Consider the following 20,130-nt stretch of genomic DNA (forward strand, 5'->3'; position numbering starts at 1 on the left):
AGTTGGAAGTCCAGTCCGTTTTCCCAGCTCATTTGAGTTGCTGGCAGAATTCAGTTCCTTGCGGTCGTAGGACTGAGGCCCCCATTTCCTTGCGGGCTGTCGGCCGGGACCGAAGTCTGGCTTCCAGAGGCTCCTTCCTCCATTGGCAAAGCCAGCAATGCCTGCTTGAGGCCCTCTCTTGTGAATCTCTCCTGCCTCTTCTTCTGTCCTCCAGGTTCTCCGACGGACTCTCTGTCTTCCTCTTCCTCTTCTAAGGGCTCAGTGTGATTATGATTGGCCCACCCGGATAATCCTGGATAATCTCTGCAACTCACTGCCGGTAACTCTATCATGGCTGCAGAGTCCCTTTTGTCTTGTCAAGTAGCGTATTCACAGGCAGATGTGAACGGGGACCACTGTTCCGCCCACCGCAGGAAGAAGCAGGCTCAGTGACAGGTTGACAGCCATCATCAGGGAGCTTGTTTGGACTGTCCCTGTTTTCTCCTGAGCCCTGCCCCGCCCTGTGCGCACACATTACCTCCAGGAGGCTGTGCTCGGAGGTCGGAAGCAGTGTGCCCAGGGTCCCAGAGCTGGTGAGAGGCAGAGCCCAGGGCTGTCGGGATTCAAGGACCAGAGGGGTTATGTCAGCCTACAGTCAGACAGTGAGGCCCGCACAACCCACCCCAGAGCCTGCAGTGGGCCGGGGTGTACGATTGGCCAACAACCTGTCCCTGTCACTGTCACCGCTGCCTGATGGCCAGCTCCCGCTCAGGCTCTGAATGTTCCAGGTCCTGACCTAGAACCAGGACACTTCAGGTGGGGACAGCAGGGGTTCTGGAGCCTCCACCAGCCTCCAGTGCTGGCTCTGCCACCTACCTGCTGGGTGACTTCTACTCTCTATACAACGGAGCAGATGACACCACCGCCTCATAGAGCTGTCAGGAGGGCAAACGAGGGAAAGCAGAGCTTGGCAAGTAGTGGCGACTACGTACGGGTTAGCTGTTACTGTTATTTTTTCAGAGCTCAGAGTCAGCAAGAACTGTGCCTGAGTCCCAGCTTGCTCGCTAGCACGTGACTCGGGTGCGTGACCCCAGCTGTCTGAGCCTCCCTGCTTCATGTGTAAAATAGAGACAGTAACGCTGACCTCAGGGGCTGCCGTGGAGATTACGTGCCTTAGGGCCTGAACAGGAGGGGCTCCTGCTACTGCCCAACCTTCTTCTCCCCACCTGCTAACGAGGCTGATTTTATCTCATCACGTGCGTGCACTTTGACTAAGTCACTCTCACCTCTGTGATCAACACAATAAGCAATTCCTGGGGATCCACTAAGTGCCGGGGCCTGTGTTGGGCTCTGCAAGGAGGCCTAATTAATCAGGCCCAGGCCTTGCCGCCCAGGAAGGGGGCAGAGGCTCACAGAGGGTGCAGAAAGGACAACCAAGGAGGCAGTGTTGGCCCTTGGTGGGTGAAGAGTGTGGGTGGGGGAGGAGCAACAGAGGAGAAGACAGCAGCATTAAAACAAGGAGAACATGTTACTTCCTCCCAGCCACTGGGAGTGAGACTTGCTCCTCCGGTAGGAGAGACGCCTGAGGGTGACGGGGTGCTCAGGACTTTCTGGAGGGATGCTCTCTGCTACAGAGAACAGAAAAGCCTAGGAACAGGCTTTCACGGTCAGGACCTCCACTACGTCACATTACAGAAGTCGGGTGCAGGCCAGTTATTTCAGGGGCCCCCCGTCTTTGTGCTTGGCTTCTCTTTGTGTGACCAGTGTCCCTCATGGCTGCAAGATTGGTCGCAGCAGCTCCAGGCCTCACACCCTTATATATCAAACCCAGAGACAGGAAAAAGGGATTGTTCTGTCTCAGACTTCTTTTTTTTAAATGGAGATATGATTCGCATAAATACAATGTACCATTTTAAAGTGTACAGTTCAGTAGCATTTAGTATATAACCGTTTCTAAATGTACAATTCAGTGGCACTAAGTATATTCACACTGTTGTGCAACCATCACCAACGTCCATATCCAGAACTCCTTGCATCTTGCAATACTGAAGCTCTATACTCATTAAACACTAACTCCCCATTCCTCCTCCCCCTTGGCCCCTGGCAAACACCACTACTTGTGTCTACGATCTTGATGACAGGCACACCTTTTTTTAATTGTGCTTCTCTTTATTACGCTTTGCAGATGTTGCATTTTTTACAAATTGAAGGTTTGGGGCAACCCTGCATAGAGCAAGTCTATTGGCACCATTTTTCCAACAGCATTTGCTTACTTTGTATCTTTGTGTCCCATTTTGGGTAATTCTCGAAATATTTCAAACTTTTTCATTACTATATACGTTATGGCGATCTGTGATCAGTGATCTTTGGTGTTACTATCGTAATTGTTTTGGGGCACCACGAACCGCTCCCATAGAAGATTGTAAACTTAGTCGGTTGTTGAAATGACAACAAAGAATTTAGAATATGACATGAACTCAGTTGATAAAGCAGTGGCAGGGTTTGAGAGGACTGACTCCAATTTTGAAAGAAGTTCTGTGGGTAAAAAGCTATCAAGCAGCACTGCCTGCTACGGAGAAATCGTTTGTGAAAGAGTCAGTCAATGCAGTGAACTTCTCTGTTGTCTTATTTTAAGAGAATGTCATGGCCACCCCAGCCTTCAGCAACCACCACCACGATCAGTCGGCAGCCATCAACGCCCAAGCAGGACCCTCCACCAGCAAAAAAGATTATGACCTGCTGAAGGCTCGGATAATAGTTAGCACTTTCAGCAATAAAGCATTTCTAAATTAAGATAGATACCTTTTTTTTTTTACATAATGCTATTGCACACTCAATAGACTTTTACAGTACAGTGTAAACATAACGTTTACATGCACTGGGAAACCAAAAAGTTTGTGTGACTCGCTTTGTTGCCATATTTGCTTGATTGCAGTGGTCTACAGCTGAACCCACAGCATCTCTGTGGTCTGCCTCTAAGTTCTCCTTCCACCTTTAAAGACCCTTGTGATTACATTGGGCACATGGATAATATAGGATAATCTCCCTACATTAGTGTCAGTTGATGAGCAACCCTAATTTAATCTGCAACTTTAATTGCCCTTTGCCACACAACCTGACATATTCACAGGTTCCTGGGATTAGGCTGGAGATATCTTTGGAGTCCATAATTCAGCCTACCACACAGTGTGAAGAAGAACTAGTAGACACATAGCAGGCACATCCACTTATATCTGGAGGCCCTTCCAGGTACCTAGATAACCCTGCATCCTCCGGGAGCAGCAGGGGCTGCAGCCCTTCGAACGAAGCCTGGGTCTGGGAGGATCTATGCTCTTATTTTTTCACTCCTGAAATAAATCTACTTTAGTCGATATCTTCAATATAGATTCAGGAGAGAACACTCAAAAAAGCGTTATTTCCACAGAAAATTCATAGCTAAGCCTGGGCCCTGTGTTCTTCTGTCTCAGGGCTGAGGGTTTTTTTTCGGCAAAAAAAGATGCAGAAAGAACAAGAAGACCCACCTGGTAGAAAGAACCCAGTCCTCGGAGTCAGCGAGCCCTGAATTTTTTAATGGGTTTTCTCATCAAAAGGCACAGAGTTCATTTCATGAAATGGGAGAAGATGGTTTCTGAAAGCAGCCCTGCTTGGATCAATTTAGTAATTCAAAGAAGGATGTTCTCAGGCACTGTGGCCCTGGCATTTTTCATTTGATTGTTGATTGAAAGAAAGAAGAAGAAAGGCTTATTTTTCTGATTTCTACTTGGGGCCCTTGAAATAAACACGCTCTGGATGAGCCTTAAATTCCTTCCCCCTGGGACACTGTGAATCTTAAGTGAATCACTCCCATTCTCTGAGTATTTACTAGGTACCTACCATGTGCCAGGCCCGGCACTGGGGAAACAAATGAGCAAGAAATGGTCCCTGTCTTCCAGAACTCAAGGGTGGCCTTGCATTTGTTAAATGCATCAGGAAAGAAATGGGGATGAGATTTTTTCAGGACATTTTTCCTTCCCTTAAACATGGGTATGACTTAGACCATGCTTATCTCCCTTCAGATTGAAAATATCCAGGGTGCCCTCCTGGGAAGGATTACAAGTGTTTTCTTTCAAATGTGACTTGGGCCAGGACAGCCAGGGGAGCCTGCTGAGAAGGGTGGATAAGAATTAAATACACCGAACAGCAAGGGCTGACATTTAAGCCATATTTTTAAATCTTAAAATGTATTGCAGGAAATCTAAAAATTAGAGAAAGAAGAAAAATATTCCATAATTGCACTTCTATAACACAACCACTGCTAGCAATTAAATGTACTTCCTTCTACTAGTCTAAGGAAGAGAGCAACCATTAAAAGGAGCAAGAGAAATACTCTAATATTAAGCAAAGAGGCAGGATGCTGAATTGGGCAAAGAGCAAGAAGCCAACACATGAGATATATCTGCAAGTGGTAAATGCTTGGGAGGGAATTTACACATGTGAAAATCATGGGGCTGGGATAGTGGAGGAATATGGAAAATTGTTTTAAATTCCCAAACTTCCGCAGTAGAGGTGTGGGCCTTACAGCTGCAGTTCAGATGAGACAAGGGAGTGTTCTGGGGGCCAAGTTTCACAGAGTAAAGCTTGTGAGTGAGTCAAAAAAAGATGCAGAAAGAACAAGACTCACCTAGTAGAAAGAATCCAGTCTTCAGAGTCAGCGAACCCTGAATTTGAAACTTAACTCCGCCTCTTCTGTGTTAGGTGACTCCAGGCAAGCTGTAGGGCTGCTCTGAGCCTTTGTGTCACCATCTAGAAAGTAGGGCTAAGACAGCTGGTGAGAGAGAGAGAGGATCGTTGTTCTGGAGGTGACCCCGTGGTAGGTGGCACATCCACTGAGCACGAGTAAGTGCTGGGCACCTGGGGGATGGGGGTGGTTACACAACTGTCTCTCCACTAAGTATGTGTGATCCTCACTTTACACGTGAGGACACAGAGGCAACAGAGTTAAGGAATGTGCCCAAGGAAGTGGCGGGACATGGCCAGCTGCAGGGTAGGCGAGTGGCTCCTGTTTGGCAGTGGGGGATGTCACCATCTCACAGAAGGGCCCTGGAGTAGGGCTTGGCAACTTCACCACCAGACCACCACTGCTTCCTTTTGCTTTATAATACAGTTGACACTCATTATTGGTGGTAGTTTTTTAATTCACCGCTAACACTGAATTAGCAAATCCTGGGCCATTGCTCCTCTGGAACATACAGGGCTAGGCTCCTGCGAACCCCTGGTCACATTTTCATAACCACCGTACATAACTTTGTCTTATGTGTGTTTCAGCTTAAAGACATTTTCTTTTTTTTTTAATTCACTGAACATATTTCATTTGTCTTTTAAAAACACATATATTTTAAAAATTATTTGTTTATTTGTTTTTTTGTTTATTTGGCTGTGCTGGGTCTTAGCTGCGGCACGCAGGATCTTCGTTGTGTTGTGCGGGATCTTTAGCTGCGGCACATGGGATCTAGTTCCCTGACCAGGGATCAAGCCCGGGCCCCCTGCATTGGGAGCACAGAGTCTTAACCACTAGACCACCAGGGAAGTCCCTAAAAACATATTTTTTAAGCCATGATGCAAAATTACTAGAAGTTACTATTACGTGACTGTAAATGTGCAAATTTTTCTTTTTTAAAAACAATTTTTAGGGCTTCCCTGGTGGCGCAGTGGTTGAGAGTCTGCCTGCCAATGCAGGGCACACGGGTTCGAGCCCTGGTCTGGGAAGATCCCACATGTCATGGAGCAGCTAGGCCCGTGAGCCACAATTACTGAGCCTGCGCGTCTGGAGCCTGTGCTCCGCAACAAGAGAGGCCGCGATAGTGAGAGGCCCGCACACCGCGATGAAGAGTGGCCTCCGCTTGCCACAACTAGAGAAAGCCCTCGCACAGAGACGAGGACCCAACACAGCCAAAAATAAATAAATAAATAAACAAAGTAAACAATGCGTTTTAAAAAAAATACATTAAAAAAAAAAGACTAAAGTTTAAAAAAAAATTTTTAAACTATCATTTTTAAAATTAGGGCTTCCCCGGTGGCGCAGTGGTTGAGAGTCTGCCTGCCGGTGCGGGGCACACGGGTTCGAGCCCTGGTCTGGGAGGATCCCGCATGCCACGGAGCGACTGGGCCCGTGAGCCACAACTACTGAGCCTGCGCGTCTGGAGCCTGTGCTCCGCAGCAGGAGAGGCCGCGGTAGTGGGAGGCCCGCGCACCGCGATGAGGAGTGGCCCCCACTTGCCACAGCTGGAGAGAGCTCTCGCACAGAAACGAAGACCCAACACAGCCATAAATAAATAAATAAATAAAATTTAAAATTAGTTAATTAATTTATTTTTGGTTGCATTGGGTCTTCGTTGCTGCGTGAGGGCTTTCTCTAGTTGCGGCAAGCGGGGTCTACTCTTCGTTGCGGTGCGCGGGCTTCTCGTTGCGGTGGCTTCTCTTGTTGCGGAGCATGGGCTCTAGGTGCGTGGGCTTCAGTAGTTGTGGCACGTGGGCTCAGTAGTTGTGGCTCATGGTCTCTAGAGCGCAGGCTCAGTAGTTGTGGCGCACAGGCTTAGTTGCTCCGCGGCATGTGGGATCTTCCCAGACCAGGGCTCAAACCTGTGCTCCCTGAATTGGCAGGCGGATTCTTAACCACTGCCCCACGAGGGAAGCCCCACATTTTTCTTTTTTTTAATTATTATTTTTTTTAAATTGAAGTATAGCTGGTTTACAAGGTTGTGTTAATTACTGCTGTACAGCAAAGTGATTCAGTTATACATATATATACATTCTTTTTTTAACATTCTTTTCTATTATGGTTTATCATAGGATATTGAATATAGTTTTCTGTGATATACAGTAGTAAAGACATTTTCTTTAATATGTCTTGTTGATTCCTTAATATTGAACTCACAAAGAAACTTGGGATAGCCATGGAAAATTATTTCCCTGAAGCTTTTTCTACCCCAAGTTTGCAGCTAATATGGTTATAATCACAGTGTGTGTATGACGTCATAGCCTGCTCTTGTTTAACAAAAGCATTTCTCATGCTGTTGCCAGTTATGTATAAAGATCATTTTCAAAATCTTTATGTAAAGTTTTTATTCCTGACATTAATAACTCCATTCTCACCCCCCCCCCCTTTACAACCCTAGAAAGAAAATTCAGCCAGACTAATGACAAGAGATAGTGGAGGGCAGGGGACAAGTGTGCCTCATTCTGTGTGTATGCATCTCAGTTTTTAAAAAAATAGATTTATTTATTTATTTATTTATTTTTGGCTGCACTGGGTCTTTGCTGCTGCATGCGGGCTCTCCCTAGTTGCGGCGAGCGGGGGCCACTCTTCGTTGTGGTGCATGGGCTTCTCATTGCGGTGCCTTCTCTTGTTGCGGAGCATGGGCTCTAAGCGTGCGTGGGCTTCAGTAGTTGTGGCACGCGGGCTCAATAGTTGTGGCTCACGGGCTCTAGAGCGCAGGCTCAGTAGTTGTGGCACGTGCGCTTAGTTGTTCCACGGCACATGGGATCTTCCCAGACCAGGGCTCGAACAAGTGTCCCCTGCATTGGCAGGCAGACTCTCAACCACTGCGCCACCAGGGAAGCCCTGCATCTCATTTTTAATGACTATACTTGATCCCATCAGGGTTATGTCACTGTGTGTTTAACCAAATGCCTATCATTGGACAGCTGAATTGTCCCATTTTTACTGTTATAAATAACACTGCAATGAACATCTTTGTGCATAATGATCTTTCCAAATTTTGGGTGATTTCCTTACAGACATTCCCAGGGGCAGAATTCTTGGGTCAAAGGCAAAGGCCCTCAAAGGCCTCAGATACATATGCCAGAGAACAGTTCAGTAAGTCGGCACAGTTGCACCCACCACGGTGTGTGTCTAAGAGCCCTTCCACACAAGCCACATTCGTTAAGAAGTCACTGCTTCATCTCACCATCCTTATTAATCAGACTCTTTGAAAATCGCCCAAGAGCTTCCAATCAGCAGGAGCTCCCACAGGGTCACCACACTGAGCCGACACAATTCCAGGCTGAAGGGAGGTCTGTGGCATTTCATGGGGTTCACAGCCCATGTGCTGGGGCTCAAGCCTCCTTCAGACCCCGCGGGAAGATGGGCAAACCTGATGACACAAGTGCTCGAGATGCTGACGTGGCCCTTCCCTGACTCTACATGGGGGCAACAGTGCCTTCTTTGCCCCAGACTGGCTTTTCCTGAATGCGCCCGCTATGTCAGCTGGAGTTCCCTGAATGTTTGCTCGTGTCTTGAAATTAAGGCAAAATCTCTCAAGAGAGATTTTCTTACACACACACACACACACACACACAAACTTATTGCTCAAAAGACAAAAGACCTCTTAAAAAAAAAAAAAAACAGTAAGGATTCCCCTAAAGGCTGAACATCTTGTCATATAAGAAACGTAAACTAATTGGCGTGCATTCTAGGCAAACCAATCTAGTCCTGAAACATATCTGGAATCTGTCTCTCGTTGTGGGATGCTGGCTCACTCCCAGTCTGTAAAATGACATGAAACAAGCTTTCCGATGGTTCCTTTTTCCTTCCTAGATGAGAAAGGGTCAAGGTGGTTGGTTCGTGCTACGGCAACAACATCATTTGTCGCCCTCGTTAGGACACTTTTGAGAGTGAAAGGAAAGTTTGCTAATTACTACTCTGGCTCAAAAGATGTAAACCAGGACCTTCTCTGCAAACCAGGACACATGCAAACACTCATCTGGTTAATCACAGGGCGAAATGCATGAATGGATGGCTGGTTAGACATTGATCTACTGCAGGCTCGGTGCCAGGCACGGGGGAGGTGCCTTTTCACGCTGGCTCGCTGGAGACGCACACCAGCCGCCAAATGGGGGCTGTTCTTTCACGGCTGGGGAGGTGGGTGGGCAGAGAGCCAAAGCAACTGGCCCAGTGCCACACACACAAGCAACCCCTGCCCCTCCGCCGGGAAGTAATGAAACTGGGCACCCAAATGAGCAGCAGGACAAAAAGTGCTCCCCGCCAGGCCGGGGCCCCTGAGGACCCTGTGCTGTGAGGCATGCAGACCCCGGAGCGGGTTGCTGGGTCTGAGGCCGAGAGCTCTGTAAACACCTCCGCCTGGGCGGAGTTCAGTTCCCGGGAGCTGGGGCGGAAGGCTCACAGTGGAGGCTGATCTGTGACGTGAAAGCTCCACGCAACCTTCACTGAGGGAGAAGCCCCCCAACTGCCCCTCCCCGCGCCAGCTCTCAGCGGGACAGACCCCAGGCTCCTGCCTCCTGGCCCCCCAGGGCCCGCCTACAAACCAAGCCACTCCAGGTTTCCAGCCTGCCCTTAACCCAGACCCAGGAAAGTGCTGGGTTCTGATGAGAAACACAAAAGCAGACAGACAATAGGGGTGTTAGTGACCCAGGAGAGAATGAGCAGGGCCGCCTGGAGAGGAATCTGGCCATGTGGGCAACACATGCGTGCCCTGGGGGACCTGATTCCCCCCACTTATTTCTGAGCCTAATCGCTGACGGGTGGAATGAAGAGTTATATGGTTTGTGAATCAAGAGGTAAATTCTGTAAGCCCGAGGGAGGGCATGGGCCATGGGGATAACGGTAAGATTTCTACACCAGAGCTGGACACTGAACCCCTTTGCACCTCCTCGCCACCCCGACCATCAGGAGTCTGGGCCCAGGGCCCCCCCTCCCTGACCACAGCTGCAAGTCCCGCCCGTCCTCGCCAACGTGGGCGCTAAGGCAGCCGGCCTCGGGAGCACGATTCCTAGCTGGATCTTCTGCCTGGAGTTTACTTGGCACCCCCGCCTTCACATGGGCTGTTCCTTCTGCCCGGAGTGCCTTTCCCTCTCTGCGCGGCTGGGGAACTCCTTCCTGCCTGTCCGTCAAGGCCCAGCTCCAGGCGGAAGGTCTGGAGGGGCAGTGGCCGAAATCGGGGTGAGGCAGGGTGGTGTCTGTGCGCCCGAGGTCTCACCTCATTTTCCTTTTACAGAACTGCTTCCTCTCCTTTTCCTCTATACTCAAGAGGTGTCGCTTCTGAGAAAGGAAAAGGTTACTTGTAATGATGGCGATAAGGATGCCAAGTGGGACTTCCCTGGTGGTCCAGTGGTTAGGACGCCGCGCTTCCACTGCAGGGGCCACGGGTTCCATCCCAGTCGGGGAACCAAGATCCCGCATGGCATGGGGCAGCCAAAAAAAAAAAGGATGCCAAGTCCCAGGTCAGATTCATCTCTACTGTGACACTCACCTTGCCCCACCAAGCGTCTTGGCCTCTTCCTTCTCGGGGCCCCCTGTGCCTGTTCTTCAGGAGGCTGATCACGGCTCGTGACTGCGTACATTTCTGCTGTTAGTTGAATGACGTCTCTCACCCCCACTGGCTCCATCAGAGCAGGGACAGTGTCTTTCCTTTTTTAAAAAAATCAACTTCATCGTGATATAATTTCATACGATAAAAGACATCTATTTTAAGTGTAGTTTAATGAGTTTTGGCAAACGTATACACCCTTGTAACCAACCATCACAAGCAAGATACACAACGTTTCCACCGTGCTCCCTGCGGCCAGCCCTGTCCCCACCCTGGCAGGCAACCAAGGATCTGTTTTCTGTCACTATGAATTCGTTCTGCCTGATCCGGAATTTCACATAGGCGGAGTCACGCGGCGTGTCCTCTTCTGTGTCTGGCTTCCTTGCTGTAGCGTAACGCTTTTGAGCCCCAGCCAGGTTGCCGTGCGGCTCAGTGGCTCTTTGTTTGCTGCTCAGTCCCTTGTACGGAGGAGCCACCATTTGTTAGGCTCCATCTGTCTGTGGGCATTTGGGTCGGTTCCATCTTTAGTCATTACGAATAAAGCTGATATGGACATTCAGGAACAATCATCTGTGTGGACATATGCATTTGTTTCTTTGGATAAATATTGGGACTGGAACTGTTGGGTCATGTGTAATAATATGGCTAACTTTTTAAGAGCTGCCAACCTGTTTTCCAAAGCGTCTGTACCGTATTCCTTCGTCAGCAGCATCGTGGGAGAGTGGCGGTTGCTAAACTCTCTCCAACACGGGGAACCACTGGACCGTGCCCCTTCTTGCAGAGTGCACATCCGCAGCCCCTGGCCCAGTGCTGCCCACCAAGGGACTCAATCCACCACTACAGAATGCATGAGTGAATGCACTTTGCTTTCGTTATTTTGTTAGCATTTTCAAACCGATGTTTATTCCACTGCTCTGGGGGGTTTATTTATTTATTTTTGGCTGTGTTGGGTCTTCGTTGCTGCACGTGGGCTTTCTCTAGTTGCAGCGAGCGGGGGCTACTCTTCGTTGCGGTGCGCGGGCTTCTCATTGCGGTGGCTTCTCTTGTTGCGGAGCAAGGCTCTAGGCGCGCGGGCTTCAGTAGTTGTGGCGCATGGGCTTAGCTGCTCCACGGCATGTGGGATCTTCCCAGACCAGGACTTGAACCCGTGTCCCCTGCATTGGCAGGCGGGTTCTTAACCACTGTGCCACCAGGGAAGTCCCTCTGGGTGTTTTTTAATCTTTTGTTATTTTTAATAATTACACAAATAATACATGCTCAGGGTATAGAAATTAGAATAGTAGTGAAAAAATAATTTTAAAATTACCCCTTAATCTCTCCATGCCGAGACCCATGTTCCAGGCTCAATACTGGGCACTGGGAAAACAAAGATGAAGAAAGCACACTGACTGTCTGCAGGGGCTCCCCAGGCTCCAGCTGCCTGGACAGGGGCCTCACATGGGGTCAGCCAGAAGAGGGGGGCACGCAGGGGAGGCGGTGAGGAAAGCCTTCAAGGGGGTGGAGAGGCATGAAGAAGGGACATGCGGGGGGCCTGGTGGACAGCGGTGGCCGGAAGTGGGCTCGTAGGTGGCTGGGACTTCCCAACCCCGAGGCTAAGGAGGATGCCGCCCCGCTGCCTCCTCAAATGCTGGGTGCTGCCCAGGATGCTGGTCCTGCTGCCCCGCTGCCTCCTCAAATGCTGGGCACCTCCCTGCAGCCACAGGGCACCGGCCCAGGACGCAGAGTCATGGAGGAGCCCGGCCCCTGGGTGCGCCCCTGGGTGTGTCCATGCTTGGGCACAATCTCCCCAGGAGCTCGCAGCCACCTTTGCTGACTCCTCCTCCTCCGGGTCCCAAGCACCGAATAACCAGGTTGGCTGGCTCCTTGGACCTCCCTTCTCCAGCTACTCTCTTTCCTTGGTCGCCTGACCAGCCTCTGGGCTCTACACATCATCCATCCAGTACTGACCCTCATATTTCTCTCCCCAGCCCTGCAGTCTCCCCTGTGCCCCAAGCTTAGGTGTCCATGGTATAGCTGCCTTTCTTTCCATCTGGCTGTCTCCCAGCCATCTGTGCCCTCAAAGGAACTCTTGACACTCCTGGTTCCCAAACCTGTTCTTTCTCCATTCTTTCCATCCCAGAAATGGGCACCACCGTTTGCTCTAATCCACAACCAAGAAATCATTCTTGATTCCTTTTTCCCTCCTCACCCACATCCAATCTATCACTAAATCCTATTGATTTCACCATCCAAACAGTTCCCAAATCCCTCCAGGTTTCTGTATGTCCAATGCTACCACGCCATTCAGAGACAACAGCAATTCTTGTCTGAACTGCCTCTTAACTGCTTCCATGATTACTACACCCCCAAGTTAAAATCATGCATCAGCCAATGACTTGTTTTTGTAGAAACAGAAAAATTCATCCTACAATTCATATGGAATCTCAAGGGACTCTGAATAGCCAAAATAATTTTTAAAAAGAAGAACAAAGTTGGAAGTCTCACATTTCTTCATTTCAAAACTTAATATAAAGCTGTCATAATCAAAACAGTGTTGGTACTGGCATAAAGACAGACACACTAACAAATAGAATAGAATAGAGAGCCCAGGAATAAACCCTTGCATACAAGGTCAAATGATTTTCAGCAGGAGTACCAAGACCACTCAATGGTGAAAGGACAGTCTTTTCAGCAAATGATGTTGGGAAAACTGAACATCCACCTGCAAAAAGAATGAGGTTGAATTCACCTTATATTATATACAAAAATTAACTCAAAATGGACCTAAGACCACAACTTAAGAGTTAAAACTATAAAACTCTTAAAAGAAACAGGAAAAAGCTTCATAGCATTGTACTTGGCAATGATTTCTTGGCTATGACACCAAAAGCAGAAGTGACAAAGGTGAAAAATAAATATGTTGGACTACATCAAGCTTAAAAATTTGTGTGCATCACGGAACACAATCAAGAGTGCAAAAGCAGGCATGGAATGGGAGAGAATATTTGCAAATCATGTATCTGATAAGGGGTTAATATCTAGAATAAAGAACTACAACTCAAATACAAAAAACAAACAACGGATTAAAATATGGGCAAAGGACTTAAATAGACTTTTCTCCAAAGAAAATGTACAAATGAGGGGATATATGTATACATATAGCTGATTCACTTTGCTGTATAGTGGAAACTAACATAACATTGTAAAGCAACTATACTCCAATAAAATTTAAAAAAGAAAAAGAAAAAGAAAATATACAAATGGCCAATAAGCCTGTGAAAAGATGCTCAACCTCACTAATTATGGAAATGCAAATCCAAACCACAATGAGATACTACTTTACACCGACTAGGAGAGCTATTATCAAAACCAAACAAACAAAAATGTTGGCTAGGGTGTGGAGAAACTGGAACCCTTATCCATGGCTGGTGGGAACATGAATATTGTGCAGCCACTGCGGAAAAAACTACGGATGTTCCTCAAAAAATTAAACACAGAATTACCATATGATCCAGCAACTTCACTTCTGGGTCTGTGTGTGTGTATGTATATATATATATATCCAACAGTTAAAAGCAGAGACTGGAACAGATATTTGTACACCCATGTTCATAGCAGCATTAGTCACCATAGTCAAAAGGCGGAAGCAACCCAAGCACCCATGGATGGATGGATAAACCAAATGTGGTCCATCCATACAATGGAATATTATTCAGCCTTAAAAAGGAAGGATGGACTTCCCTGTTGGCGCAGTGGTTAAGACCCCGCCTGCCAATGCAGGGGACACGGGTTTGAGCCCTGGTCCAGGAAGATCCCACATGCCGTGGAGCAACTAAGCCCGTGCGCCACAACTACTGAGTGCAGCTCTAGAGCCCATGAGCCACGACTGCTGAGGCCACGTGCCATAGCTCCTGAAGCCCACACACCTAGAGCCCATGCTCCGCAACAAGAGAAGCCACTGCACTGCAACAAAGAGTAGCCCCTGCTCACCGCAACTAGAGAAAGCCCGTGCGCAGCAATGAAGACCCAAGGCGACCAAAAATAAATTAATTAATTAAATAAATTAAAAAGAAATCCTTCTAAAAAAAAAAAGGAAGGAAGTTCTGACATGTGCTACAACATGATGAACCTTGAGGTCATTATGCTCAGTGAGCTAAGCCAGTCACAAGAGGACAAATGCTATGTGATTCCACTTACATGAGTGACCTGGAGTAAAGTTCAGAGACAGAAGGTAGGAGGGTGGGGCCCGGGGCTGGGGGAGGGGCTGGGGGCTTAGTGTTTCATGGGGACAGAGTTTCACTTTGGGAAGATGAAAAAGTTCTGGAGGTGGATGGTGGTGATGGCCACACAGCAGTGTGAATGTACTTAACGCTACTGAACTGTACACTTAAAAATGGTTCAAAAGATAAATTTTGTTGTATTTTGCCATAATAAAAAATTTATCCAAAAAAATCATATATCAGCTCTCATCTGTCACTTTTCCTCTCTAATGACTTCCCACTGCTCCGACCAGGACCCTGAGGCTCTGTACAGTGTGGCTCCCAGCAACCTTCCCCCTTGGCCAGACTGCTCCCCCCACCAGATGCCAGCCCCTCCCCCTCCACTCCCCACATGAAAATCTCTGCAAGCTGCCTGCCTGCTGGCAGCCATCACCACGGTGGGCTCTGGTTTGCCCACATTATCCCTGTATTCAGGCCATTATCTATAATGACAACCTGGCATAATTATATTTTTACAATTTATATAACTATATTCTATTGAGTTAAATGATCATTATTATCATTATAAAATATTTATTAAGCACTTCTAGCCATGCAAACCTAATAAGAGGTAGCCTCAGCTCTTAAAAATCTCCCTTCCGAATTCCATCCCAAATTCATTTCAACTTTGGTTATTCGTCCTTCTTGGAGAAGGAACAGGGAACTTCTATGCTTTTTGCCTGGGGCTTTATATGCATATAAACTTTACACCATATAAGCTTCTCAGTGAGGCTGGGGAGCAGATGTGATTAGCCTCCTCTTACAGACGAGAAACAAGAGAGTCAGACTGCGGGAGCTAGTAATTTAGTAATTTAGGTCTTTGTGATGGCAAAGCCTTTACCACTCCTCTCATGTAATGTGATAGCTTGGCTTATTAGGAAGGGCTTCTTTTTTTTGGCCTTATTTACATCTTACATGCCAAACACTGTGCCAGCCCAGTGGGATAAACACACAAGTAAACAGATCTTTCTAAAACAACGTCCTAAGTCGGGGGTCACAAACTCAAATGTTCACAGGAGCCAAGCAGGCAGTGGAAATGGTGAAGCAGACAGGTGAGTGATAGAGAGTGGTGGGGACGGTGGCCAACCCAAGAGCATGTGACTCATCTAACGACGACAGCCAGCTTTGCCATGAGGCAATGTGGGGTCATGTTGCCTGCCCCTCCCACTCTTCCAGTTGGATTTATAAGTGAAATCTCCAGAATTTTAAATGTTGGCAACTTTGGCAGGTACTGGTCATTGTCTAACCTGCAACCATTCCCTGCCTCAAACCTCACCTCCCACCCCCTCAATTTTTGTCAGTAGGGATCAGATACCCTTTGATCTCAGGAAGATAGCCCCAGGGGATAAATCTTAATTGGTATAAAGCAATCCTAGCAGTCTCATTCCCTTCGGCCAGTAATTGGTCTCAGGTCCCAATTCTGACAAATGAGATGTAAGGGGAACACTGCTAAGGAGATCTCCCATTCCTTAGTAAAAAGACAAAGGCTGGAGACCTAATGATGAAAGAGCCTTTTGCCTATGGCCCTTTCCCCTTGTTTCTGTCTAATGCAGTGATGAAGTCTGGAACAGCAGTGGCCTTTTTGGAACCATGAGGCAATAAGCATGAGGCCTAAAACCAACATGCCAAGAATGACAGAGCAGAAAGATGGAAAGACCCAAGGTCTTTGATGACATCCTTGCTGCATCAGCGCCAGATGCGGCCATGGCCACTATACATAAGCTCAATAGAGCAAGCACTGGGTAGTGCCAGAGGGTGGCTGGAGAAAGAGAACAAATGACGTGTACAAGTGAGGCATCCTGCCACTTGTTTATTAGAGGCCTCCCGTGTAGGAGCCCTTTGGTGAGTATGGACACGGGCTACACCTACCCTCACATCTCTCCTCATTCTGAGAAGTTCATCCACAAACCCCTTCCCCAGACCTTTTTGTCTTTAAGTCTCCAACCTTGTTCTTTCCAAGTTCCCAGACCATCTGTTAGCTGCTGCCCCTGCATTGCTGTAGATCCTGGACCTCTGGCTTTCTCTCCACCCAGGCAGGTGGCCTTCTGGGGGAACCCCTTCACCTCTACCTTTTGGGCACACTGGGGGAAGCTGTTTTGCACGGCATTCCAGGTCTGCGTGGTGCCAGCATATTTACAAAGCAATCTATTAACTGGGTCTGCGTTTTCCTTCTTCACTCTTCTGCCCACAGAGAGTCCACTGAGGCCACTGTTGTGGGGTGTGGGGGGATGGAGCAGGTGCCCTGGGAGTCTCAGCCACCTGGTCATGTGACTTACTTGTGCTTCTGGGACCTGCTCAAGGCTGATAGCATTGTCCACATCGACCTCCCCTCGATGGTGGAGTGTGGCATGTGGCTTAGCGGAGCACGTCACACCCAGCTCAGCTCACACACTCACGTGGGGTCTGGCATTTGGTCTCTACCAGTGTCCAGCAGAAAATCTGGAGCTGTGGTTCAAATGGAGAATAGTTATTTGCAGAAGATATCTCTTTGCTCCAAGCCCCTGAGAGTCTGTGCTATGACTCTGTTACTGGGATCTGCCAGAACTTCTTCCCACAGACACCCTGGCCTAGATCTGCAGTTATCTCGTGAATGGGTCAGAGCAGCACACTCAGATGATATTCAAGTAGTCTTTAAAAGTCAGAGAGCCACCAGCGCAGGTCACTCCAAACCTCACTCCACCGGCTTAGCTAAGCAAACTGATCAAGCCCCTCCTAGCTGTTGGAGCGAACACACACCGAATCCAGAATCTCTGGTAAATCGGCTATATTGATAAATTCAGCCCAAACCTACATTAAGCTCTGTCCACCTGGACTGGTGCCGTTAGAATCCGTTCACCTCACACTCCCCAAGTGTCTGACGATAAATGCATGAATATGCTGCAATTCTTTCACTGTGTGAATATCTCCTAAATCGAGCTTTGCTGTTGCTTCCCTGGGGCATGCTGGGATCTGACTCTGGTTATGGATTGGAGTTAATGAGGGGGTGAGTCTTGAGAAGACTCAGCATCCCTGTTGCCAGGTAAGCACAGATGAGCTCATTAATAGGACTTCAAGCAGGAGAAGACTGATCTCAGGCAGGCAGGGGGGTGCTATTTCCACTGACAAAGACGCTCAGAGGGATGGGGGGTTAAAAGTTTGCTTGTATCCTCCCAACCGTCCCTTTTCTAATTCTCAGGACCCCTCTCTTCCCAATAAACAGCCTAACTTCACAGAAGAGCCCAAGTGAAGCTGTGAATTCAACTTCTGTCATAATTATGCCTCAGGTAAGATTAAAGGCAGGTGTGACCTTTAGCCCCATTAGCCCTGAGGCTACAAAAGATAAGGAATGGCTTAGGGCTTGATCTGAGAATTTATAGCCTGAGCTTTCAATTTTCTTTCTGAAATCTCTCCCAGCCTCACGAGAAGCCCATCCCACAAGGCTCCACCGACTTGGGGCAGCCTTGTCTTCAGCGAGCCGTCCATCCAGGCAACGGTAGGTGACAACTTAAGTGACTGTTTGGCCAGGGCATGCATGCTGCCAGGAAGGTCATCCCTGCACCAGCACAATCAGATCAGATAACCAGCCCCAGATTCCCATTTTCGTGGGTCTGTTTCCTGGGACAAAGTACATATGTTTCAACATTCAACCAGGAAAGCAGAAACTTCTTTAGATAGTTCAAACAGAGAGGGATTTAATGCCGAGAATTGACTTCAAGGGTGTGGAAAAGCTGCAGGAGCATGAGGGAGCAGGTGCTGAGGTGCTGCTTGGAGATCAGGACGCTGGTACTATTCCTGGTTGGGGGCCGGGCCCACACTCCCCACTAGACCACCCAAGGTGTCGCTGCGGAGCAGACGCCCCCCACCCAGTGCGGATGACTCACTGTAGCCGCCCCCATCCCCACCTCCCCCCACCCCGAGTCCCCATGTGCTGCCAATGCCTTCACACAACCATAAAACGATGTCTCCTCCTCCATCCGCAACTGCACTCTCTCACCTGGGTCTCCCACTGGCAGAATCTAACCAGAAGCCAGCTGGTGGAAGATTCTGGGAAGTGTAGATACCCGCCTCCCAGCACCCCGGGTACAGATACAGCAGGGAACAAGGAAGGCAGCAGAAGCAATGGGCACACTTGAGACCATCGTGAGGGTAAGTGGGCTGACGGGTAAGAGCACCAACCACAGGACGATCTGCTAACTCATTGTGCTTTTTCTAGTGCAGGGAAGCTCTGACAATCATAGATTCCTTCATTCTCCCACTGTCTTAGGTTTGAAGCTTCTTTTTTTTGAATGCTGAGCATTTTCCCCCTTTTCTACAGATTTGTCTTTGCCGCACTCCTTACTTCTCAAAATGATTAATGACAACAAGATGCCCTGGCAGTTCCGCAACCGGAGCTTCTCACTCTCCTTGTCTCCTTGAATTCTTCTGGCTCTTTTCTGAGCCTTCCTCTTCTGTCCTCTTTCCTAAACTTAACCCATCCTGCTCTCAAACATGCCAGAAGAGAATGACAAACCTGATCAAAAAGCAGTAACCTGCTAGAGAAGCAAAACATCTAAAGACTGAAAAATGTCACCTTGCTTCTCGTGTGGACCCAAGGACCCTCTTGCACAGCTAGCTTATGGAGGAAAGGCACTCCTTTGCTTTGGAGCTGAATCCTGGAGGCTGAAGCAGCACCTTCTATCTCTGTTCTGCACAGGGCATGGTGCCATTCAGTCATCCCTCCGCAAGCGGGATGAGCTTTTAAGTTGGATCCAATCCCTTGCTTCAAGACTCTTATGGCTTTCCATCGCTCTCAGAACGAAAGCCAAGCTTCTCACCTGCCTGCCCGAGCGGGTGGCGCCTACCTTGTTCATCACATCTCCGGTGCTCTCTGCCTCACTCACTAAGCTCCAGCCACACTGGCCTTTTTATTCCTCAGATTTGCCAAGGCGTCTTCCTTCTCAGGTGTTTTCCCACAGGCTATTCTCTTCAGAGTGCACATCTTGTCCCAGCCCTTCTGCATGTCCTCCAGATCTGACCTTAAATCTCACTTCTCAGAGAGGCTGTCTCATCACTCGCACACTGGTCTGTTTCCTCATAGCACTTACCACGGGAGGTGTTATTTTTCTTGTCTTGCTTGTACTTGAAACTACGCTCCGTGAGAGCAAGGACCATAGCTGTCTTGCTTGCTGCCTGTACCTTTCCTTTGTGCCCAGAAGTGCCTGACATGTACTGGGTGCTACTGGACCAAGATCTGAGGTCACAATGGTGAAGATGACACTGTCCTTGCGTTCTCAGCCTTCACCTTCTAGTGACAAAGCACACAGCAGGTGCTAAGATGACTGGGTCATCACGGCTGAAGGTAGATGGGAAAACTTTTCTGGCACCACAAACGTCAGCAATCTGGGTCATCTGGGCTCTCTGGCTTTCGCTCCTCTCCTCAGGAAGCCTGAAGAGCAGTGATTTTCAGAACCTACTAAACTTGCAGAAACACGCTCTGCAAGTACGCATTTTATATTTTGTAATCATTACCTAAGTGATGGACAGAATGGAAATCAGAAAGGTTAAACAAGATCTATTTTTAATTTTCCAGACTTCTTTCATATGATCTTTGAAATCAAAGTTGATTGGAGTGACAGGACCTTGCAGCAGGA

General features: G+C 48.3%; 1 protein-coding gene and 1 long non-coding RNA gene across 6 annotated transcripts in view; one reads left to right on the forward strand and one right to left on the reverse strand.

The window, feature by feature from the left end:
• The window catches only part of TRAPPC9 (trafficking protein particle complex subunit 9), a 556,901-nt gene that overhangs the window by 534,565 nt on the left and 2,206 nt on the right, over positions 1-20,130 (reverse strand). For 4 of the 5 annotated variants that reach the window (XM_082433781.1, XM_082433777.1, XM_082433780.1 and 1 more), the window contains exon 2: positions 16,798-16,966. In XM_082433781.1, the coding sequence (XP_082289907.1) occupies positions 16,798-16,871 (74 nt within the window). In that variant the 5' untranslated portion in view covers positions 16,872-16,966. Of the gene's footprint in view, positions 1-4,639; positions 4,784-16,797; positions 16,967-20,130 lie in introns of all 5 variants that reach the window. The other variant, XM_082433779.1, reaches the window with a different exon arrangement.
• The window catches only part of LOC309646997, a 404,605-nt gene that overhangs the window by 13,431 nt on the left and 371,044 nt on the right, over positions 1-20,130 (forward strand). The gene's annotated exons all lie outside the window — the stretch shown is intronic.

Source organism: Balaenoptera physalus, assembly GCF_965194825.1.
Source record: "Balaenoptera physalus genome assembly, chromosome: 17".
Lineage (NCBI taxonomy): Eukaryota > Metazoa > Chordata > Mammalia > Artiodactyla > Balaenopteridae > Balaenoptera > Balaenoptera physalus.